Consider the following 26,130-nt stretch of genomic DNA (forward strand, 5'->3'; position numbering starts at 1 on the left):
TTACTTACTTGCCGAACTGGTCGATACACGTGCCATAGGTAAATAGCTGCGGCTATCGCTGTTCTCCTGTGAAAAATTTATGACATTCACATCGTACGTCACCACTGAGGCTTGACGTTTACGCAGCGATTGACCGCCGTTACCGTCATAGGCACTGCCGCCGCCGCCACCTGCCAATATGCTACCGCGATGACGTCCTGCTTGTGCCGTTGTCATCAAGTTGGTTTCTGCTTCGCTGTCGTGACGTTTGAACAATGGCGAAGTTAAATCCTTTTCCTCCCCGGACAGCAGACAACCATCGCCTCCATCGATATCGCCTTTGTTGCCGCTATGCAACGAGGTGGGCGAGAGCGTGGAGTCAAGTATGATTTCTGGCTTCGGCGATTTATTTTGCGGCACTTGCGATATTGCGTGCATCTGCTGATTTTGTGGTGACGGCACTGGCAGCGCGGTCAGCACGTCCAAGGATATGGTGGACGTGTCACTGGTAAAAGGGTTGCTTGTTGGCGAGCTGCTTGAGAATTGTGGCAATGTCGCTGTGGGTGGCGGCGAGAGGAAGTATACGTTCACCATGTTACTTGGCACGCTAGTGTATACATTTGACTTAGTTGTGGGTAGATTTTGTGCAGAATTGAAATTGGGTGTTGGCGGTGGGGACACAAGAAAGTTTTTGCTATTTTTCGTCACCAAAACTTGATCGCTCAGTGTGCTTAGGCGCTGTTTAATGCGTTTCGCTGACTTGCCCGACTTCGATTCGGTGGAGTTGGATGATGAGTGAAATTTGCGATGCGGCGAGTCGATGGTTGTGGGCCCCAACTCAGCGATGGGAAAACTTAGTGAGCGGAAAAGCTCCACAAGGTCTGTGCGCGAGGTAATGAGAATATTGCTTTTCTCCGGCAGTTCAACAGCGCATTGTGTGGGCTGCTGGTGTTGCAGTTGTTCAGGAACTATGGGTTCGGCTAGTGAGGAAGGCGACAGTGATGGTGGCGGTGTGGCTGGTATGTGCGGTGACTCGGTTAGGCAGTCGGTGTACTGCGAGAAATCATCTGAACCGCTGAAAGCAACCTCCTGCGACTCGCCCAGGTCGATGAGTTGCACCGAGCCGTTGTGTACGTGCGGCGCAGTGGATATTTCGAATTCATGCGTTAGCACTGATGCATTATCCTTCCAACTATCGTCCGTTTGTTCGTTGAGCACGTTGATGTCGAGCAAGATGTCAGGCGTGTTGTAGCGCGTTGCGGAGCTCTCCTGACTCTCGCCCATTGTAAATGAAAAATATACGAATCCCGCCTCGGAGTCTGTGTCACTGGGCAGGCGCGAGCGCACCTCATTTTTACGGCTCATACCGCCATTGTAGCTGTGCGACAGCTTGCGATTGCGTGAGCGTCGAAAGAGTTGTGCCCGGCTGCTGCGTATCTCCTCGGAATTAGCTTGGTGACGTTTCTTTTCGATCGAGAAACACTCGGTGCTTGAGCGTTTGGTCTTCGCCAACAAGCCCTTGAAAGTGAAGCCCTTCTCCTTTTCTTTCGTCTTCTCCTCTTTGACAACACCCTCTTTAAGTGACTCCAGTTGTTTTCGTCGACTTCTAGAATCAGCTATGGTTTTAAGGAACTCAGAGTCGCTAAGTGCAAATGGTTTCTTGGCACTGCCCTCGCTGCTGCCGCTACTGCGACTACGATTGCGTCCGTTCTTCATTTTAATAAAATCAGTTTCGCTGTGTGCAGGAAATTTGCCACTACTTGATGCTTGATGACTTTCCTGCTCCGTAGAATCGTCACCAACCGCTTGCTTTTTAAAGTATAGATAGTTGTCTTCGATTAAGCGTTTTAGTTCTTTGTTATCCTCTGCGATTGGCAGACATGTAGCTGGCGCTTGTAGTTGCTGCTGCTTAACTTTCAAATGCATGACGCTATCATAATAGTCATTCGACTCACTGTCATCGCTCAGCATGCCAAACACCTGCTGGTATTGCTCAGAATCACAACCTTTTTGCTGCAAATCGTCGGAATGCTTGCGGCTAGAGCTGTGATGCGGCGAATTGTGTTTTGAGTCGATTGGGGAGGCGGATCTTTTGGTGATATAAACGGATTGTTGTATATCTGCTAGACCATCCGTCCATATTTGTGGATTGAGGGTGGTGCCATCGCCATTTTGTTGTTGTTGTGCAGCATAGTGCAGAGCAATCATAGACGGTGCGCTGTCAGTATGTGTCACCTTCTCGTAACGTTCCTGCTCCAAGTCGCGTAAATCAATGCTACTACGGCTGAGGCGGCGGGGTGGTGCTGGGACACGCAATTCATCACAGTCATCTTTTTCATCATCATCGTCCGTCGTTTGTGGCAGTATATCCTGAAGCGAGGGGAGAAGAGGTGGAAGGAAAAGGGTAAGTGTTCTTATATTTATAATCGTTAATATTTATGTCTATAAATTTGAGACTAGAACCGATATTAACATATAGTTTTTCATGGGTTTTTCTTTGCCAATGGGTGAGGGTTGATGGAAAAACTTTAAGAAATTTTCAGGTCTTAAAGATTATTGGTATGCCTGTTAATGTTTAGAACTAGCCGGTAGTACGGCTTTGCGTTATCAAATATTTGATTGCCTTCGATGCGGCATCATACCAGCACAACTCCACCATTCTGCCGTCTAAGCTAGTGGAGAAGAAATGATAGTTGGACTAAACTTTTTAGACACACTGTATGAATTTGTGCAGGGATACCGGGACTTAGTCGATAACTGGGATGTTAACTGTGGCCAGCACATCTAAAGCTCTGTACATAGATTAAGTATCTGCGATTGATGCTTGACAAAAAGATTACTGGATATGGAACAGCAAAAGAAATGGTAAAAAAGGCGCCTGTAGTAGCCTTATATTGTTGCAGAGTGTCCACTGGCAAGCGCTGACGCTTGTGTCCGGGGTTCGCTTGCTTTTTTGACTCTGTGATACCTTCATGAAACCAATTTTTTGGTATCGTGCTCTTGTGCTTTGGACAAGGCCGCAATCTTTAAGCAGCTAGAAAGTATGCAAAATCTGCCTGAATTGCAAACAGTGGCGCACTTCTGACTAGCCCTAATTTCGTACCTAAAGTAGTGGTACCTCTGTATATAGCAGACAAAGCTGTTGTTCCACTCCGCAGCTAAGCCAAGTAGCTTGGACTTTACTTTCAACTATGGGAATCTCGGAATTCCTGCGCGCTGGGTCCGAGTGCATCATTCACCGCCCACATATCGTTCACGAAGGATAGGGTGGGGTGTATTATCTGCAAAAATTTATCTGCGAACTTATTGTTTAATAAATCTATACCCCCTATCAATCTATACCCCCTATCAATATCTCTCTATCAATCTCTAATATAGGGTCCCGCATAACTGGAGTGTATTTCAAGCATAGAAATATAACACTGATAATCATGCGGAAATTTGGGCTCTTGGCTTCGCAAAGGAACGCCTGCTTGACTTCTGACTTCCGATCGCATCACACTTTTTCGAGCTTAATGACCGCATAGCCGATGAGCTGGCAAGTCGGGGTATTCTTGAGGAGTTGTCGTCGAGTAAGGAAATTATGATAGCTCCACTTACTTCAAGTGGATTATCTCTGGCCAGATGGGGTTTTATGGGATTTCAGCGAACCCTAGATGAAAAAATTGGAATGAAAGGTGGCTAGGTCCTTCTGACCCCGGGTTAACCGATGGCCGTGAAGATCGCTCTCAAAATTGAACAAGTCCTTTTTTAGAATTTATAATTTAGAATTTTTATTCTGTCCGTCTGGTCGTATGTTTGTACGCGCACAACTGACCGATGTATTACTACAGGTCTAGTTTAAAACATGGTAGGCAAAAAAACAATTTTGGAGAGTTCCCACCTGTTTGAAATATGCAGTTTAAGTAAAGTGACAAAATAAAGTAAATATTACAATATAGATGTCAAAAGAAAAAGGTTTAAAAAGGTTAACAGCCACAAATATTTTCGTTGAAAGTTTCCACCTCTTTGAAAATTTTAATTTAATTTAATTGCTAGGAAAATTGAATATTGCAATATGGGTATACAGTGAAAGCTCTCATAGACGGACGCCCTAATAAGCGCACATCTCCTATAAGCGGACAAATTCTTGGGAACGAATAAGTTGTGGTTTTCCTTTCCATATGAAATGCTCTCCCATACGCGGACTTTCCGATAAACGAACGCGGTACTCAAAAAATTCCAGTTATGAAAAAAAATATCCGATAAGTGGACGCAAAGCTCAATTTTGTGTTTTTTTCCGGTCAAGTGTTGACTCTTCCGCAATGAGATTTGTCGGTAGAAAGGAAAAAAATATTATTTTAATTTGAAACCCGCAACTAGAATAAAAAAAAAGAATTTTAATGTTATTTTTTATAAAATTGCCAAGGGAACATCTCCCATAGGCGAACAAAAAGTAGGTGCCCACGGGTACCGCTTATGGGAGCTTTCACTGTATACATAAGTGAAGAGGGTTAGGAAAGTTTTCTGCCAGCAATATTTCATAAAATTGATAAAATAAATGAAATATTACAATACGGGTATCAAGCAACACAAACACACTTTTAAGGCGCTGTGAGGCACGCCGGATATTTGCTAGTCATTCACAAAGTCGCTTTGATTATTAAAATTTTAATGCCTACCTCTAAATTGCTTATTGCGCTATGTGTCTCCTCACGTGCCATCGTTGCGTTTAATTCACAATCGCTTGGATGCAAATAGCTGAGATTCGTCGAATGTTGCGTATGGCCCATATGCACACTATTCAACAGAATATTTGAGCTAGTACGACTCAATGCCTTTCGTTGACGCACCGCTTCCCTGCAAATACACAAACAAATAAATATTGCATGTGAGTAAATTAGCAAATTCATAGCGCTTAAGGCTCAGCTATGCATATTTTGCACTGCACTGGATAGCATGTCATTCAAAAATCAACAGACTTCTACATATGTACTGCTTACACGCAAAGCTCGTTTAACAAATTCCTTATGTGACAACTCGCATGCAATGCCAAGTATGCATAACTGAGCCTTTATTTGCCAGTGGTTGCTTAGCATTACAGACCAACTTACTTGTAGATGCGCCAATACATGCAGAGCATCACAATACCCGGTATCCAAAAGCTGACCGAACTCGATATGAGCGCATACGCTTTGTTGACCACAAATGAACACTGATCCGGATGCAATAAGGTTTCACGCTGATGTTCGGCTGTTGTGTACCAGCCAAGGAAAATGGGCGTAAATGATATGAGCGCTGGTAGTATCCAAACATTGGCCAACATAAAGCGCACCGTACGCTCGGTCATGTAAAGCGGATATTCTAGTGGTCGTACGATAGCATAGTACCTGCAAGACAGACAGGAGTGTAAATGCGTGAGAGCTTTATGAGGTTAATTTACAAAAATTAAAAAAAAAAAAACAACATCACAAAATCATAAGAGAAACGACTCATAAGCTGCACAAATATATGTATAAGTACGTCCACAAATATCTTTGTGCGCGCCGAAAGCTTACATATACTCGTACAACACTAAGAACAGTTAATTGGCCACAGATTGTGGTTTTCCATTTGTGGTCGAAATTAAGGAAATCGCATTAATCATCTCATTTGTCACATCATTTTCATTTATTTACGCTTTACATATTGTTGCTATTTATAAGTTAAGTGTGTATACTTATATACTTACTCACATACATACATCGAAAGCTCAACCCCAAGACAACCGTCAAGGTGAAACTTTCACCCACTAAACCTCCTACCGTCTATGTGCCGATCCCACCGGTACCACCAGTAAGTATTTCGTCGGGAGACGGTTTGAGCACGAAGCTCTACGTCCGTCCGTTACTTCTACATACATAAATACATCTTTACCTATGTTTGCTCAAAATTCATTGTTTGGTCATTTATCACCAGCTGGTTTATTACTCCTTGTTTAAATAAATCCAAATTATCTAAGTATGTACACTAGGAATGTTAATCCCGGGATTCCGGGATCCCGGCCTTTTTTAGGTTCAAAAATCCCGGGATTCTTGGCAAATATTTCCGGGATTTACGGGACCAGTACTGGTTATATTTTTTTATTTACTTAATAATTAATGTTTTTTTATAAACGCCTAGCTCATATGTATAACACCGCGCAATAATAAATTATACTCACGAAGATCAATATATTCCCGAAACTATGGGCCAAATATAGCAAAATTGCGTTTTTAGTTTTTCACTTGAAGTCAGAATGAAGGAGTAGTATGGGTATCAAATTAAAAAAAAAATTCTGTAAAATTTAAACAGGTTAAATTTTTTGGTGCATAAGGTCTGGTAAGTATTGAAAATGGCCGTTTAAAATTTTATCCTAAAAATTTCACAATATTTGTTTTTGAAAAAAATGATATGTTAAGTACTTATATAAACTCGATAAAAATTACATATTCGTCCTTGTGAATCCAAAAAAATCTTTTTTTTTTTTTTAATTCTAAAGAAATTGCTTCTTCCATTTGGTACCCATAATTTTATTCTACATCGCCCTGAATTTTTTAAATAATTTTTGGAGTTAATCAAATCTTTGAAGTTACAAAGTCCTTTAAAATAAATCCAGACGTCAGAGAGAAAAAATAAAAATTCCACTTTAAATAAAAACGCAGGTTTCAAACCCATTTAATTATTACTTCTCAAGCAATATAGAAGCAATTCTTTCGATTTAAGTCGTTGAAAAGTAATGAATATCAAAGTCCCGGGACTAATCTCGAGATTGTGATAACGTTATTCCGAAAATCTCGCGGGATCGTAAAAAGCGAAAAAATTAACATCCCTAATGTACACTCAACCACTGCCTTTCTGCAGCTAACCAGTTTTTAACTTTGCTTTTATTTTTGTTACGTTTTCCCTTGACGTTAAGTGCTCCAGGTGTGAAAATTTTGTGCAGTGTGTTTAATTAATTTGGCATCCTGCATCATTCTCGTGCTGCTGTTACATAAGTTTTTATTGGTGCCTTATTGGAGCAGCAGTTATTGGTTACGTTGGTAAACACGTGCGTAAAAGGAAATTGTAATTAGCAGTAAAAATGAAAGCATCTTCGTGGTTTCCTTGCCATTTTCACACAAACTACTTCCACTTCCACACTGATTTATTAATGAAACTAATTAATGAGAACTTTGATTGAAGTCAATTGGTTCTTGAGGTGAAACAGTCTATTAGAAGTTGAAATTTAAATGAAGCGAGATACGTACATATGGTCGTATCAGAAGATCACATAACTATAAATTTTGAGGATACTCGCTACCTTATTCTCCGTGATCTCCCCTTGGCTAACATTCGAATATTTAATATTCCTTACAAAAAATATGATTTTACAGCTTTTTAACCATTTTGTTACACTTTTCATATTGACAATTCAATTTAAATATTAAATTTTTTGTATGAATTTAAATTTTGCAGCGATTCGAGGTAATGAATTTTTTTTTTACGTTCTGCTACCGTTTCGTTTTAAAACTCATTGCAGCAATCTCCAGGCCAAAGTGAAGCAGTGTATACAATTGCTTTTTATTGGCGAAAGATATTGCCGCAAGTGCCTGTATTTCTGGCCAAAACTAACTTTTTACATGAGTCAACATCACTTTTTTCAGCTACAATTCTACTTATTTTTGTACAGTTGAAAATTTGATTGAGCGTTAGACATAAAGCTTAAAGTTGAATAACTGTTAAACAAATATTAGAACAAATTCTTAAAAAAAGTTGGAGTGGATGACTAAAGCTAGGAGTAATATTAAAGATTTGTGATAACAAAATATTGCGATTTCGTTTGACGATATTTAAAACTTATGAAGAATCTAATAATTTATTAGGTACAAAAAAAAATATTATTTTATCGCCAAGAAAAATCGTATCCTAACCTACCTAATAAATTATTAGATTCTTCTTAAGTTTTAAATTGGGTTGGGCTTAGCTAAAACACAGTTATGAAAGAATAAAAGTATTATATCTTGCGAGGTTAAATACGTCACCATATTTCTGGAAAACGGCTATCTTATATTATCTTAGGTTATCTTTATAGTGAGCTATTTACCGTTTTGAGTGGAGAAATTAATAAAAACAAAAATAGAAAGCGCGTATTGTTGCAAACATTGCTTATTTTAACTTTGAGGTGGTTAAATGGTAAAATAAACAATTTGGTTTATTATTGGAAGTCTCATGAAGAGAAATAGAGTTTACCGATCGAAAAATATTGATTTTCGAGAATTCTATACAATTTCTAAGAAAAAGGCAAACTTCATGGGCTTTCAGGCAGTTCTAAACAGAGACCATAACGATTATAAGAAATAAAAGTAAGTGCGCCTGGGCCACACTGGTGAAGTGAAACGATAACAAAAATCGGTTAAAAAATCAATAAAATTATCGATAAATAATCGATATTAAAATCGATAGCCAAATCGATAACTAAACCTATAACAAAATCCATAAATAAACCATAATACAATCGATAAATAATCGATCACAAAATTTATAAAATATTGATAACAAAACCGATGACAAATTCGATCAAAATTTCGATAGCAAAATCGGCAATAATATTGGTAGTAAAATCGATTAGAAAATCGACAAAAATATCGATAAAACAATGTACAATAATAAAGAAAACAACGTCGGTAATAATATCCACATCAAAATCGATGAATAAACGATAACAAAAATCGATAAAAAACATCGATAAAAATATCAATTTTAAAATCGATAAACAATCGATAAATAATCGATAAGCAATCGATAAATAATCGATAAACAATCGACAAAAAAAATCGACAACAAAATCGATAAATAATCGACAACAAAAGCACAATATCGATAACAAAATTATGAAATATCGATAAAAATATCGATGAAAAAATTGATTACAACGTTGGCTTAACAAATGAAATAGTGAAAAAGAAACAAGAATTCACAAGGCGAACTTAGCACAGGGCGTAGCCAACTGGCTGAGTCAGTGGGATCGTCGGTTCGAAGCCTAACGAAAGAAGTCTGATGAGGAAATGTGGTGATTTCCGAAACAGCTATCACTTCTACCATTTTTTCAAATCATTGTTGCTTTTCCACAATATGTTTTTCTTTAAAAACGGCCTCAAGCTCAATAAAAATTGTTGAATATAAACTGCTTAACTTCGAACATTTTTATGAAATTGCATTAGGTGAGGCATCAATTTATTCGAAAGTAAAATTCTCTTACATATTTGGCAACTTTAATAGAAATTTTTGAAATTAGCAATGGACAAAGTAGAAAAAATTAAAAAAAATTGGGGCTCATTAAAGTTTAACCGACGAAAACTCCCCACAAGCTAAGTCTAACCATATATTGTTACACATAATTTTAAAGGCATATAAATACTATTTTAAGTGGATCGAGTACGAACATAATGGGTGTTTTTAAATAAAATAAAAATGGATGGTTCAGGAACTATATGGAACCTATTTTTATGTTGTACTCGACCATAGCTACAACCTTTTATAAAGTTAGTTAACAATTAAAGAATATAAAATATGTATGTATTATAAAGTATTCGAAAAACTTTTAGTCGCCCCAATTATTATTATTTGTTTATTTTTTAATTTGAGCGAATAAACATATAGTTCATTCTTTAACAAAAGCCGTATAAATCCAAGATTCAAACTTTGAGCAATATTTCAAAAAAAGTCCAAACAAAAAAATTGCATAAAAATTTCGAGCTTTTTAATTGGATTTTCTAGAAAGATTTTCAGTATGCAGTTTTGTAGCCCACTCAATTCTAGAAGAAAAAGTGCAAGTTTCAGGTGGTTAAAAATTTTCGTTTTAGGATTTTTTCGCCGAAGTTGTTGCGGTTTTCTTCCACATAAAATTAAATTATGTTTATTCGTTATATGAAAGTAAATGCGACAAAGAAACTTCTAAGATATCAAAGGTTGTTTTTAGCCGTTTGAAACTTTATTCTGCTGGAATTGAACGAACTGAAATTCCCCACAAAAAACGGCCCATTCCCAGCACAAATTGAATTTCCCCGCAAATCGGTAAATTCTCCTCGAGCAATCGTATCCTAATTTGTTTGAAGTCACGGTCGATTTGAAGGTCACAACATTGTTGGCTTCCCCGCTGCACAATAATAAGTAATTTTTAGATTGTTTAGCCGAACTGCATGCAGTCCACATTCTCGACTTTTTCTGCTATCTAAAGTGCACCCAGTGGTTCAACTTCGAAGCGAAAGATGGAAAAAAGTGGCCCCGCCAGCGGTATCAACGGGCTTTTTCAATCCATGTGCGCCTCTGTGCTCTCGCGTGCTAGCAGTTACTCTTAACTGACTTAGCTTATAGCATATTCACTCCCTACTCCCTACACCTTACACTTTCTTAAGGATTTAGGCTTAGAGGAAGTGTTGTCAAAGGTGGAGGGCACCATTGTTGACTAGGTGGTATGTATACATGAACAAGTATTATAAAAAAATTTCATTTATTTTAAGTTAATGCACTGACCAAAGTTTTTTTTTATTCTTCCATTAATTAATGCCCTCGAAATGCAAATTATCTGAAATAACCAATAAATAAATATCGATAAACGTACTAATATGTTTATAGTCGGGCATTTTTATGCATGAAAGCGATTTACTAACGATCATTCCACCGCAAGTTTCGCTTTAATTGAACTCATTAAAAATATAAAATATTCACACAACTGACCACAGCCGGTAAACTGTGCAAAAATAAGTGATTAAAAACAATAAAAATGTCAAGATATTATTTGCATTTGACTGGGCTGTGTGTAATTTATTGCAAACTTACCGATCAACCGAGATGCAGCATAAATGCAAAATACTCGCGGTGGAAAAGTAAACATCCAGGCTGTTGTATACATTGCACATGAATCGACCGAACATCCATTTGCCACCAGACAGCTCCACTATCGCATTAAATGTCATCGCACAACATGCCACCAACAAGTCCGCCATGGCTAGCGAGACGACGAAACTATTTGTGATAACACTGGAAAGGATATATAGAAGAATAAGTTGTATGTAAATTAGGGTGGTCCAAAAATGCATGTGATAAAGTAGAGTCGGAGTTTTTTTGCTCTCACCCCCTGGGATTGTTCTACAAATACCGAAAAAATATATCCCTATTTTTATTTCCGAGCGCACTTGTTCACAAGGGTATATTAATTTTATTCACATAACGGTTGTTTGTAACAGGCAAAACGAATCGAGATAGATATAGACAAATGTATACATAAATGATCAGAATGAAAAAAGAAATCGATTAAGCCATGTCTGTCTGTCCGTCCGTCTGTCCGTCTGTCCGTCTGTCCGTCTGTCCGTCTGTCCGTCTGTCCGTCCGTCCGTGTAACCGATAACTCGAGCGAACATTGAGATATCTCAACGAAATTTGGTATGTACGTTTCCCTTAATCCAAGGTAGGTTGGTATTGAAAATGGGTGAAATCGGACTGTAACCACGCCCACTTCCCATATAACGGTAATTTCCAGAAATACGAAAACTGCGATATTTTAGTAACTACTGAAGATAATTCACTCAAAATTGATATTTACAATAACTTTTTGACGAAAAATAAGAATATTATACATTTTTCTAAAATGGGCGTAGCCACGCCCACTTATGGTTACATGTGTATATCTTAGGAACCGCTGCACCAATTTCTTCCAAACTTGGCACAATTGTTGGCCTTCGCACAGCATACCAAATGGCCGAAAATTTTTAAAATCGGACAATAACCACGCCCACATCCCATATAACGGTAATTTAGAGAAATACAAAATCTTCGATAAATCAGTAAACATTAAAGCTAATTTATTCAAAATTGATGCTTGCAACAATTCTTTACCAAGAAATACGTTTATGGTAAAATTTTGGAAAAGGGCGGGGCACCGCCCACTTATGATCACATATATGTAAATCGGTAACCGTTCTACCAATTTGTACCAAACTCGGTGTGGTTATTGTGCTTGCCACATAAAAGCAAAGCGTTGAAAATTATTGAAATCGGATTAAAATTACGGCCGCTTTTCATATAACGGTAAATTTCAGAAATGCTTGAAACTTTAATATTTCGAAATTGAAGGACGATAATTTACTCAAAATTGATACACCCCGGCTTACCATCTGCGGTAGGTTTCGGAAAGGTGAAACAACATATATTTAATATTTGCGCCGGGTATTTAATGTTCGGCTCCGCCCGAACTTAGGCTTTCTTACTTGTTTATTTTGAAATCAAAAAATATTTAGAGATCACTCAAGCTTTCAAAATTTTCCATGTACATACTTATTTTATATGGGAAAACACCGTAGAAATGGTATACAATTCTTAAAAATCAATAGTTTCCGATCGGAAAACTCCATTTATCTGCAGGAGAATTATATATTTAACCATTTTTTCATAATAACTATATTTTATATGTAAGTCCGCAAAAACCCCCAGAAAATGCAATGGAGGGATGAATAAAAAATCATTATAGGTATTAAAAAATGGTTAAATAAGCAATTGGGTATTGTTATTGGAAGTCTCCTGAAGAAGACCAGAGCTTTCCGATCGAAAAATATAGATTTTCAAGAATCCCAAGCCATTTCTAAGAAAAGTTGTTTTTTCCCCATATAAAATAAATGGACAACTTTTTCTTTCTAAATATTTTATGATTTCAAAATAAAAAATATTGGTACATTTTTTCGATACAGAATAATCCTAGGGGGTGAGAACATTCTATATGTATAACTAGGTTAACTACGTACATATGTACGGTGACGAGAATGTAAATGGGGAAGAGACATTTTAGCAAGTTTTCTTTGTTTAAAAAATGTTTACTACTTCGTCGAGTTAAAATGGGCACAGAGGTTGGGTAGGAATGAATAAAGAATAGTATAAAAGCAATTAATAAAAAACTGCAATTGCAATGCATAATTATATTTGTATATATGTATGTGTAATTTCGATATTTGCGAGCATTAATTTTATTTGCGTGTGCCGTTCTTCTTTGTATTTAATATGTAGTACTAAATAGTCCATTACGTAGGCGTAGATTTTTCTGTTCAAGGCTGCTCACATAGACAGTTGGTAAGAAACAGAGGTCATAGATATCAAAGAAATCATTAAGGAGTACCCAACATTGAGTTATAGCACACAAAAGAACGAGAGAGAAAGCGAAATTGCGATTTCAATGCGTTCACTTTTCTGCCTCGTTTTTCTTTTGCATTTGAATGCTTGATGATAATTGTTATGATGATGTTAGCTGCTTTTCCTTTGGCGAACGTATGTACATAAAGTTGCTCATTTAACATTTTTTAAATACTTGAATAAATTACATAAGAAGTTTGAATTTTTTTGAATTTTTGAATTTTTTGAAAATCTATGAGGCCACAATATTGCAATGTAAGCCCTATCCGAATGTAACTTCTTTTGTTGGCATTACTTGTTTTTTAAATCTAACGACTTATAAAGAAACTTACTGAGGCATTACAAATCAAAGCCATGTGAACCAGGTATTCTGGTATAGTTCAGGATAATTTCTTAACCAATTTTGAACCAAAATTGTCCTCAAGTATGTAGACCGTAAGTTCTTACTAGCCCCAAAATAATCCCGAACTAGTCTCGAAGTGCTCCTGAAAAGTCGTGAACTATCCAGAAATGGTCATGAAAATGTCCCGGGCTAGTCCCGAAATGAACCTAAACTAGACTAAAATAAGGTCTATAATAGCCCTGAAATGGTTTCAAATGATCTAAAACTAATTCGAAGATGATCCCGAACTAATATTGAAATCTTTGTGAAATAGTCCTGAACTGGTATCGCATTGGTCTAAAACTACGCACATCATATTCAAATAGTCGGGAACTAGCACCGAAAATGTTTAAAAACTGTTCTAAAATGGTCCTGACAAGGTCCCAAAACGGTCAAGAAATGATTCTGAACTAGCCGCGAAGTGGTCCTGAACAGGTCCCGGAGCGCTCCAGAACTAGTTTCGAAATAGGGTTTTAACAGTCCCGAACTAGTCTAATGGTCTATAACTAATGGTCTATAACTTTTTTTTTGTATTCAAGGAATAATAACAGAATAAATAAATATCTATAACTAGAGTCGAAGTGGTCCTGAAATAGCTCCAAAATGGTCCTGAAATAGTCCCCTACACAGTCCGAAAATGTTCCGGAACTAGTCCCAAATTTCCCGAAATGTTTGTGAAATAGTCCTCAACTGATCTCAAAATGGTCCACAACTACACACAAAGTATGCTCTGAGTAGCGACCACACACCCGTTTGGGAGTGAGTTAAAGCTAGAACACGTAAAACTCCGCGCTAAAACCCTGCCCATTAACAAGGAAAAGATGCCTCGGATGAGACCCCTTCTTTTGATGATGACCACGGCAAACGTATAAAGGACTACGCGGGATATCCAGACCCTTAACGGGGAAAGGTGCTTCTGAACGGCTGGTTGATGTCCTCGGGAAGACAAAGGCTGACAGCATCGCCATCTAATAAATGCGATGGACGGGCCAAGGCAGGGTATACGTGGAGCTCTGCGATATCTATTACGGTTGAAATGTAAAGAAGCGTAAATTCTATGTTGGACTAGTGGTTGGGGAGAGAATCCGTTGACAGATGCTGATCGAATTCGCCGGGACCCATAACATGGTATTATGTATTACTAGGTTCAAGCATAAAATGATCCATCAAGCCACATGGCTGGTGATCATGTTGTGATAGATGGCAGGCACGCTTCCAGTATTTTAGACGTACGAACACTCGGAGAACCAAACATCGGCTCGGACCACTAACTTGTTGCAGCCAAAATACGCACCCGCCTCTGTGCAGCAAGAAATGTATGCCCAACAATGGAAGAAAAGCTTAACGTAAAAAAGCTGCAATCACAACAGACAGCCAATTTATTCGCCACTCGACCCTCACACTTGCTCTCTGAGAGTACTCTTCAAAAAACCGACATACGCGAGCAGTAGAACCACATTAGTTACCGCCGCCGAAGAAGTAGTCGGATTTCAGCGAGCTCGAAAGAGCAACTGGAACGATGAGGAGTGCCAAGAAGCTGTAGGGATAAAGATGCCGCCTACAGTACCACGGTGGTGCCATGGGGGACGGTTATAGGTAATTGAGCGAGCGAAGCCAAACGTATTTGCAGCATTAGAAGCAAGAGGCCGGAATACGGGAATGCGAAGAGCTTGAAATGCTGGCCGACAGAAGAAACGCCCGATAGTTTTACCTGTCAGTTAGGTGACTTACGGAAAGTTTGAAGACCAGAGTGAACTCCTGAAGAACAACAATGGCTACCTAGTGACTGATGTCCCGAATATACATAAATTATGGAGGGAACACTTTTTAACCCTACTGATATATATAATATTTACCATATATTCGAGGACTTCAAAGCCGCTTCTGACATCACTGATAAGAGTTGCCAATACGTCGCGATGTCTGAATTTGATATTTACACGAACCTGATACGACTGTGTAAAATTGGGTTGAGCGATACAACCAGTTCCGTTAAAATTGGGAAAGACCTTCTCCGAGCCGTTTGCTACCAAACGGGGCTTCTAACTCCATTTTGTGTTATTTTTATTCCAATATTGGATAAGATAATAAGAGCTGCTGAACTGAACCGCTCAGAAACAATTTACTTCAAGAGCGTGCAAGGACAGGGACACCACAGGTAACAAAACCGCAAAGTCTGTTCTGCCTTTTTCAAGTTGGACAAGGGAGCAAAGCGAATGGGGCTGATGGTCAACGAAGACAAGACGAAGTATCTCCTGTCATAAAAGAAACAGTCGTGCCTTGGCACCCACGTAACTGTTGATAGTTATAATTTCGAGAAAGTAGAGAATTTCGTTTGCTTGGGAACCAGCATTAACACCGATAATAATGTCAGAATTGAAATCCAACGTAGAATCACTCTTGCCAACAAGTGCTACGTTGGACTGAGTAGGCACTTCAGGAGTAAAGTCCTCTCTCGACGTACGAAAACCACGCTCTATAAGTCACTCATCATGCCCGTGCTGGTATATGGCGCAGAAGCATGGACAATGACAATATCCGATGAGGCGACTCTTGACGTATTCGAGAGAAAGATTTTGCGCAAGATTTACGGGCCTTTCAGCGTTGGTGACGGCGAGTACTACAGACAATGGAACAATGAGCTGTATGAGCTTTACAACGACATAGACATAGTGCAGCGAAATAAAATACAGCGGCCCCGCTGGCTGGGCTATATCGTTCGGAGAGATACCGACGCTCTAACTTTGAAAGTATTCAAATCGGAATCCCCTGGCGGTAGCAGAAGAATAGGGCAGCTTCCTCTGCGATGGAAATACTAGATGGAGAAATACTTGGCTTCACATGGCATTTGCAACTGGCGTGCTTTGTTGAACTCGGCTAAAATCGCTTAGGCGGTTACAGTGCTAAATAAGAAGAAGAATCTTTAACTAATCTAAGACATATATAAACATCAAGATTCAATTGTTGGTTTTAGTTAGGACATAATCTGGGGTCTTGGTATTTTTTTAAATTTATATTTTTGATAAGATATTATCATCCATTTGGCGCATAACTCTCTTTATTTCTGGACTAAGAACCAAACCACAAATAGAATTATGGACGGTTTTAAATTAAAATCCGCTTCTTAGTAAAATTGAGGACGCTGAATTCAAAAATACAATTGGTTTTTGGATAACTTTCATACTTTCACTGTAAATGCAGTTTGAAGTTGAAAATTTGGGTTCTTGTGGATTTTACATAGTAGGTGTGTACATATAGTTCGTTGTATTTTCAAAAGTGAGGTGTCAAATGACAGGGCTTGGCCAGTAGATGTGTAGTAAAGTTTTTTTTTTATTTTTGGAAGGGGTTGCCACCTGTTACAAATTGTATTAAAATTATTTAATAAGTTAAATGAATTAGATATTACAATATGGGTATCAATTAAACTAGTTTTTAAAATACTTTACCTCGAAATGACACGTAGAAGGCTTGCCACATGTTTAAAAAATCAAATTCACTTTAATTAAGGGAATAAGGTAACTGAAATACGTATCTCAATATGAGTACCAGACAAATGAAAAAATTTGACATATTTAGCAAGAAATAAATGGAGAGTTAAAACATTCCTGAGTTAATTTAAGAGTCCAGTAATTTAAAAGGAATGTAATCAGAACAAATCACTGATTGACAATGTATGTATTTGTAATAAAACAGCAAATACGATGGCGTAATTCTATGGTTTGACGTAATTATTACTCGACAAATAAATTCGACTTTACAAACAGGTGGCAACCCTATTCGTTATATTTTTAAGCTAAAACTTTCTTAAGCCTCCTTCGTCTGACTCCCTTATGGTGGCTATCTATTTCAATTACCTAATTCCTTTAAATAAAGAGGAATTTGATTTCTTAAACAGGTGGCAACTCTCTACATGTTGTTAATACACATTTCGATTGATACCCATCTCTTAATAACTCATTTAACTTATAAGAAAATTTGGATCTAATTTATTAAAAATCTAATTTTTTAACAGGTGGCAACTCTTAAAAAAAAATATACCTTCTATTGTTCACAGGTTAAGCTTTTTAATCTGACACTTCATTTTTGAAAATGGAACGAATCGTGTAGATCTTAAGGCACTGAGAAAAAATGAAAAAATTATTTTATGCATTAGCGAAAAACACATTACTTCAGAAAGTGCAAAAAATGAGCAGGTTTTTATTTCTTTTTTTTTGAAAGCTAAAAGCCCGTGCTATTTAATAAAATAATAAAAAATAACCTATTTTTACATATATTTTTTATTTATTCCATTTAGATTTAGCATTTTTTTAAATTTTGTTTAAAAAAATAGAGTTTTTGGAACACCACAGGGACACCCCGTGTTTAAGTTTATTCCAAAATTTGAATTCCAGTAATTCTCTACTATCTATATGGAAACAAGAAACGTCAAACCAACATTTTATTTCAAAGAATATATTTTTGACATTTTTTTCTGTGAAGAGCTTACGCCTGGGTATGCTTTATTAAAATTCTTAGTATAAAATTTGTCCAGTTTAGGGGCTTCCTGGCGGCATATAATTAATTTTTTAGGGAAATGTCTGTTTAATTCTTTTTAGTGGATAAATTGCCTTTACAAAAATACCAGACAAGTTCACATTGCAGATAACGAATTTTTCGATTTATGCCCACTTAGGCGGCACTGTGTGTCGGTGGTGATAACAAATAACTATCTACTACTCATTTCATATTACCTGCTGTGATGGGTATCAAAAAGTGTAGTTAAAATGATAACACAATTTCCGGTTTGGTGGTAAAAGCACTTAGAGCTCGAGCTGTATGTCTATAGTATTGTGTTTGTGTTCACTAAACATTGCTGAAGTGGGGCAAATGCTTGGCATAATATGAAGTGGTAACGCAGGCACTTCTAAAGCTCCTTTAAGCTATTCATATTTTATATATTTATGATTACAAGTAGGTATCCTACAGGAAAAAGTCTAAAATAGTGAAATGAAACTAGTTTTGAACTAGTCGAATTTCAAAATTTTTTCTCTATCTCAGAATAACTGTTGTTAACTGGGTTTCACTGTACCTTATCTGTGACAGAAATATGAGCGCAATTATATTCAATTTTGCATATATGTAGATTTTCACACTTCGAATGCACTAGTTCGTAACTTACAAAAAGGGATGCGGCAGTGGGCATTCGATATGTACTTCTTAGGCCATCGCTCTTTAAATTCACCTGCCTTCATTCCAGTGTAAACGGGAAGAGAAATAAACGACGTTGGTCGGCATTCTAAATTCAATAGAGCTGAACTAGAACTTCCTACTGGGTACTCTTTTCAGCGGCTACTACTTATGCCTTCTTCATTGCCCACTTGTTTATTATTCCCTTGATTTTCATTATTGCTGAGACTTTACCGTCGTTTATATGTATTTACTTTTGCGGAATTTGTGTGTTTTTCTCCAGCTTCTTCTTCTTCGTTAGTGTCTACCGAACGTCTTCAGCTCAGTCTCACCCCAAAATAAATTATTTTATTTCCGCTCTACCCATCGCCCACGCGCTAACTCATATTGCACATCTACTTTGTGTCTGTGTTACTTTCATTTCCTGCGTATTAGTGCGTGCTTGCTTTATGCGCCTTGGCGTATACTTCACTGCCTTTGTGCTTAGCTTGTGTTGTTTGTGTAAATGCAAGTTAATGAGGTCGTAAGTAAAATGATGAAGTGGAAGGTTATTTACAGTTCACCGAGGACAAGCTTGGATGCACTAGCATGGCAATGTTGTTCGACATCGCAGCATCGTTTTTGAAGGTAATAGTTTTGATTGCGAAAGAGTGGCGGAATTTAAAAATTCGACTCGAGGGCATATTTATTTATTGTAATGAGTGTAGTTAGTTAAGAGCTTCGCCAGTTGTGGGGCCAGCCACTTATAAGTACATCACTATGCGTCAGCAAATTGCTTGTCTTCCCTTTGGGTTGGTTATTTAAGAGTGAAAATGCATTTACAGATTTTATGCAATTGTGGTTTAAAGCATTGGGTTGCAATGGGAAATAATTTTGGGGGTATTTTTTATAAGGTGTCAGCTGAAATGGCAATATTCATATGCGACAGTCAACCATAAGGGATTTTGAGCAATGAAAAAATCCTGAAAAAGTAAACTTGATGTTTGATTGAATAAATGATTTAAACAGTAAGAATCTGAATTGGAATGAAAATATAGTCCAGCGTTACGGGAAGGCTTCTTTAGCCCTAAATCGTCGGATTTGTCGATGCATTAGAAAACGAGGTCAATCTCAGACTACTCACCAGAGTGCAAAGGGTGCGACAATGGTCAACTTGTCAAATAAGATTAAATTATCTACACAAAGAAATAAGTAACATTATTTTTTCAAACAGCATCATTTTCGTGGTTCTCATATTGGCGATTTTAAAATTTTGTACAGAAAAATATTTAATAAAGCATGTTTACTTTATCGTAATTTACGTAATGCTAAAATCAAATAATTTTGCCATGTAAAATTTTGTCAATAAATGCCATACCAATTTAAAAAATTTGCTATCAAATTTAAATTTTTTAATCACATTTTTTATAAAAGTTTTGGGGATGCATTTTAGAACATACATGCATAGGTATTTTATGTGGATGAAAATGCGAAATGCCTCCAACAAAAAAAAAAAAATCAGCGCAAATTTTGAGGTACTTCAAACCAAAATATATATATATATATATATTAGTCACGACTTTTTCCATTTCATGTTGTTACGTCTTTTAGCATTTCAGGTGACGATATATTCGTTTCAATAATTTCAAATGGAGCTCTTTGGGAAATTTATTTTTAACAAAAAACAGTAAGTTTATTTACTTGAAAAGAGCGCTCGATATTCAAATGCTTTCGTCGGAGCTTAGTATCCAGATTTACTGAATTATATGCCCTCAAATTTCAGCTCTACTCAGCTTCGACGAGAACGTATGGGTCTTTAGCACACTTTAGCGCATTCTTTTTTTTTTTAATTTTTAAGTTATTTATTTAATTTTAATTGAGAAAGCATCAACATTTTAGAAACTGAAAATTCTACACAATTCGGAATTATATTCGTAAATGTGAGCCAATCCGAAAAAACGGAGGGCATATCCGAACTCGCCGATCCAAATATGCCTTAAAAAAATGGATGCCGCTTTTGAATTTTTCTGAAGTAGGGTATTCAATGGATGAATAGGTCACGAAAATGAACCGAAGATAAATGTAATTAGCCTTTTTTTTCTCATATAAATGCCTAATTATGATTAAGTTCCTTGTTTTCTTTCATTACTTATCAGAAAACACACACCAAATAATTTTGACCGATTTTACTATGCAAATACTCCTCTGTGCGTTGGTGAAAAGAGGTGATAATTCCTTAAGCAGGAATCACACGATTTATATATTTGCACATGTGGACCTTAAGTTCCTCACCTAAAAACTAATGGGACACTGGGCTAATGGCCACTTGACTGCGCCAGACTTGTGTGTAGACCCTAAGTTATAACGATTTCTGTAGAAGTTGTAAAAAAGTGGTAAGATCATGTGCCACACTCAAGTCATCAACGTAATTTGGTATTTCCTCATCCTATTAGCCTACATCAATTATCCGCTATACTTACGGTGACCATCCATTCTGTATTATACAGAACAGTACTGTATTTTAATATAATGTTCTGTGTGAATTATTTTTTAATAAAAACAGCAAAAATGTTCTGTATTTGAAAATATGTCCTGTATTTGTTCTGTATTATAATATTACCAAAGTGCGAAAATAAATTTCAAACGATGAGCAAATAATTGGTTGCTACTTAACACTGGAAAATAACTATTTTCTATTAAATTGGCATCACTGCACACAGCACTTGTCACATCAGCTGTTAACGAAATAAGGTGGATAAACGAAGAAACTCGCGTTGGATGTTGATCAAAGTAGCCGGTGAAAAAGATCGATTGAATCCTGGTAAATTTTATTTGAAATACTATGAGAATTAAACTTTATACACACATATGTAGATAATTGTCAAATTCGTTGTTTTTAGCGTAATGCCGCCACGACGAAAATGCATTTTCAACGCGGACTTGCAAAACCAATATAGCTTTATAACTAAAACCAATAACACAAGCGAAGTGAAGTGTTTGAAGTGCCAAGCGATATTTTCCATAGCTAATGGCGGCAAACTCGACATTCAACAACACTTAGCGACGAACAAACATAAAAAAGCCAATATTGCGCTGTCGTCCAGCAAAACAATATCAAATTTTTTTCATAAGGAGGTAATTGATAGCAACGGAAAGAAAGTAGGCATCAACGAAGGCACATGGGCGTTTCATACGGTGAAACACAACCACTCTTTTCGCTCAAACGATTGCACTTCGAAACTAATAAAACGTTGCTTCGATGACAAATATTCTTGCGCTCGCACAAAATGTGAATCTATAATCTGTCCTGGCCCCAAATTCCATTCAGCAAACGAAAACCGATTTGTGCGTAACAGACTTCGTCACAGTGTACGTAGATTGTTCAAATCATGGAAGCATAAAACTATGTCCAATACTTGTCCGCTATTTTGCGCCACACAAAGGGATTCAAGTAAAAATATTAGAGGTCAGTGACCTGCCAGGTGAATCGTCAGACATCTTGACGAAATATATGTATGGTCTTTTAAAAAAATTTGACATAAATGAAAAACTGCTCGCTATTTGTGCAGATAATACGAATTGTAATTTTGGTGGCGCCAGAAGACTAGGCAAAAATAATTTGTACTGTAAACTTCAGGCATCTATTGGAAAGCCGCTTATTGGAATAAACTGTGCTGCTCACGTTTTGAATAATTGTATTCAAACATCCATCGAATGTCTTCCAATAGATGTCGAAGTAATAGTCGTAAAAATATATTCCTTTTTTTTATATTTACACAGTTCGCGTAGAAGAATTAAAAGAAATTTGCGATACAGTTGATATAGAATATAGGAAATTAATGGGATTTAGCAAGACTAGATGGCTTACTCTGAAACCCGCTATAGAAAGAATTTTAAAACTTTTTAAGCCATTAAAAATATACTTTTTATCGCAAGAAAAATGTCCAACCATTTTGAAACAGTTTTTCATTGACCATTGCTCTGAAGTCTGGCTTTTTTTTGCACATTGCCAGGCAACCCTTTTCCATAATTATATTGTACAAATTGAGTCGCAGATGATATGCATGGCAGAAGTATCAATGATGATAAAGGATCTGAAGTTTAAAATCACGCAGCGAAAAGATGAGGAGTTTTTGCCTTTAGTCGTTAAGAAAATTATCAGAGAATCAAATGAATTGAATTTAGATAACATCAAAGTACATGCGGGCAATTTTTATAATAGTTGTATTAATTATTTGAATCAATGGGACAAAGCATTCGTAGAAGTTGAAGTTTTAGGGTGGGTTCTTCTCCGCTCAGTGCCTTCTTGGGACCAAATAGAAGCAAGTTGTACATATGTTATGGAAAAGAGGAATGAAATAATTATAAATGATGGCGAACTGTTTGACGAATTCACGTGTGTCAAAAGCTATGTGACTTCGGACATGATTACAGATTGGTCAGATAACCCGGTGTTTGCAGCTGAGAGATGGGTGGGCATTTTTAAACATTTTAATGAAAATGATATACCTTGTAAAAACATTTTAAAAATTGTTGGATTCGCTTTATGTTTGCCATGTTCAAACGCCCCTACTGAAAGAGTATTCTCTATTTTAAACAACATTTGGACTAATGAAAAAACACAAATTAAAATAGAAACGATTAAAGCAATTTTAGTTACTAAGTGCAACTATGATCTCAGTTGTCTAGAGTTTAAAGACTACCTAAAAGCAAATGATGCTTTATTACAAAAAATTCATTCTTCTGAAAAATACAGAAGGTAATGAAATGATTCTAGTCTTTTTTTCTAACTGGAAAAAAAAATCTAAGCCCGTATGAATTAGAAATGGTTATGTTTATGTACATATAGTTACATGTATATATATTTATTTATTTGTAACAATACTTTCAATAAATATGTTATATTTGGAAATTTGGTTAAATTTTTTACAATCAACTTAAATTATATGCTGATTATAAAAATAATATCACAAGGTCACTTGTGGGTATTTGATTTAGGGCGTTCACAAGGTGTTTTATACTGTCGTACTGTTGTATGTCATAAACTTTAAACGGCTAAAACTATATTTAAGGAATTCGCAAGTTAACATAAAAGTTTTATTATGAAATTTCACACAATTAAAAAATAGTTGGTGGTGATTTCAAGTCCTCTAAACATTTATTTAGCCGTTAAAAACTTTAAAACATACAACAATACGACAAGTACGACACCTTGTGAACCACCCAATTCTGTTTAGATCAACCAAAATTTTATGAAGTTTCCGCCCATGTATGTATAAGCAACTAAATCCTTGTCAAAGCTTTGTAGTTGATTTTGAGGTGTTCTGTATTTTAATGAAAAAAATATGGTCACCGTAGCTATACTACTTATCTATTATTTACTTACCGTAATTTGCGATTGCGCCGCACCGAGATGATTACTAACGCATTACCCAGTATCGCCGCCGAGATAATCATTGCAAATATGAAACCTTTCACGATGAATATCGACAAACTTAACCACTTATCTCTGTTATTCTCCAATACGATATCCGTAATGTTGAGCGCTGTATAGTTAATATGATTGTTGGTGTGATTATTGAAGACAGCACTGCTGCTGCTGCTGTTGCCATAGATGCCCATGGAAATATTGTCGCTATCTAGCTGGGTGTCATTCAGCATCAATGCGTTGAAAGTCGCTTCCGTTTGGCTGATGGTGGTGGCCAAGGCAGTTGCAGTTGTTGTTGTTGCCGCTGCAGCTGCATAACCATTATCGCTGAAATATAACGCATTTCGCTTGACAGTTGTCTCGGATGTGCGAACGCTGGCTGGGATGGTTACAGTAGGCGTCGTTGTCGTTGTAGTTGTAGTTGTAGTTGCTGTCCCGGGGGAAATTGTGCTCGAATTGGTAGCGCGTATCGTATAAGCGGATGCGGATGCGGATGCGACTGCTTTAGCTGTGACCGTTGGCGCACCTGACGGCGCATAACTGCTGCCATTACCTTCGCTCTGCGTGGGAGGCACACTAGTCGTCCGCGTTGTCGACGAGGCGCTTGTATAGCTTTGCGCTGCGCTCGGATGACCAAAGTAAGTGATGACAGCTATGCTGGCCGCGATTGTAGTCGCTACGCTATTACGCCGACTGCCGTTGCCGATGCCGCTGCAGCTATTGTTGTTGTTGTTGTTATTGCTATATCTGTAGTTTTCGTATGTTCCATTTTTGTTGTAATTGCATTTGTTGCTGCTACTTGCTGCGGTAGCTGCAACGTTAGTGCACATTGTGCGTTTATCATAGGCGACTCGGCTGAGAGGGGGCTCTGCTGCTGGGTTGCGGCTGGGTTACTGCCAAAATAAAGGTCGCTCTAAAATAGTTTTGCACGTTGTTCTTGTTACTTTGAAAGGTTTCTTCTCTATTTTTAGCTTTTCAATTTTTGATTTATTGCACGAAAATGCTACTCTTCTTCTTCTTATTTACTTGCCTCAAACAGCTAGCTCATCAGCTGCCTACCTTGAGCCTTTGGCATATCTGCTCTGGCTACACTAGGTGTTTGCTGCAATTGACTAGTGATTTAACTGTCTTACGGGCAGTAGAACTTCCAACGCTTATGCAGCTTAAATTGTTGAATGATTGCCGAAAATTTCAATAAACGTATCCCCTTATACCTTTTCAATATTTTACCCTCCTATTTGCCAACTCCTCTTTGGCTGCTGACAATTGCAAACTCAACTGCTGTCCTATTTGTTTGGCTAAAATGGTAGTCTCTGGGTGCCTTGTTGTTGTTGTTGTATACATAGCTGCAGGAGACATTGAATGAATTTTGGGTCAGCAATTTATCGCTCGGTGCTGTAATCGTTGCTGCGCGTCCCAATGACATTGGCATTTTCACTTTCAGTTGCCAAAGCTATGGCAGCTGCAATTGCAGCATTGTCCCTATTGTGGTAGTCATCAGCCTTTTACCATTCGACAGCAATTTCATTGCCGTCAGGACGGTGAGTGTTGGCGTGCATTTGTGAGGGTGAGGGGCTGTTGAAAGCGCAGAGCATGACAGTGTCAGAACACTGACAACCTTGTCTACGTACAAAAATTACAGCAAAAATGGTCTTCGACCTCCTGGCAAGCAGCCAGTCGTCAGTCCCTGTAAACTCTTGTGATTGCAGTTGTTAGTTATAGTTGATTGCTTTGCTGCACAGTAGTACTCATCATCGGATTTTACTTTCCATTTAAGCTATTATCGCTTCTGCTACTTTTCTTCCTCCTCGATTTCCAATCGCCAGTTTTTGAGTGCCATCTTTTTCGGTAAAATTGAATCGATTGAATTTGTTTTTGGCTATCCAAACCATGAGCATCAACAGCCTTCAATCTGCTTTTCGTCTTCTGCCAGATATTTGCCTTTGGCCCTTGCGTCTATCGGCGGCAAAATTAGCAAATAATCCTTTTCTCGGCATCGCCAAACACTGATTATATGTTTTTAATTAAACGCCAGAAA

General features: G+C 37.4%; 1 protein-coding gene across 1 annotated transcript; it reads right to left on the bottom strand.

Moving 5' to 3' along the window:
• Nucleotides 1-26,130, bottom strand: LOC118738229 (octopamine receptor beta-3R-like). The gene is made up of 5 exons (XM_036469153.1): nucleotides 24,051-26,130; nucleotides 10,798-10,998; nucleotides 5,073-5,348; nucleotides 4,641-4,818; nucleotides 1-2,349 (listed from the first exon to the last, which is right to left on the bottom strand). The coding sequence occupies exons 1-5, from the start codon at nucleotides 24,920-24,922 to the stop codon at nucleotides 1-3; spliced, it is 3,876 nt and encodes a 1,291-aa protein (XP_036325046.1). The 5' UTR covers nucleotides 24,923-26,130.

This window comes from Rhagoletis pomonella, unplaced genomic scaffold, assembly GCF_013731165.1.
Source record: "Rhagoletis pomonella isolate Grant_MI unplaced genomic scaffold, Rhpom_1.0 Rhpom_scaffold_00004, whole genome shotgun sequence".
Lineage (NCBI taxonomy): Eukaryota > Metazoa > Arthropoda > Insecta > Diptera > Tephritidae > Rhagoletis > Rhagoletis pomonella.

Coding starts and splice junctions, on each gene's coding strand:
- LOC118738229 (XM_036469153.1), bottom strand. CDS start 24,922: ATGTGCACTAACGTTGCAGCTACCGCAGCAAGTAGCAGCAACAAATGC. Junction 10,999..24,050: donor CGGCGCAATCGCAAATTACG/GTAAGTAAATAA, acceptor TATCCTTTCCAG/TGTTATCACAAATAGTTTCG. Junction 4,819..5,072: donor ATGTATTGGCGCATCTACAA/GTAAGTTGGTCT, acceptor GTGTATTTGCAG/GGAAGCGGTGCGTCAACGAA.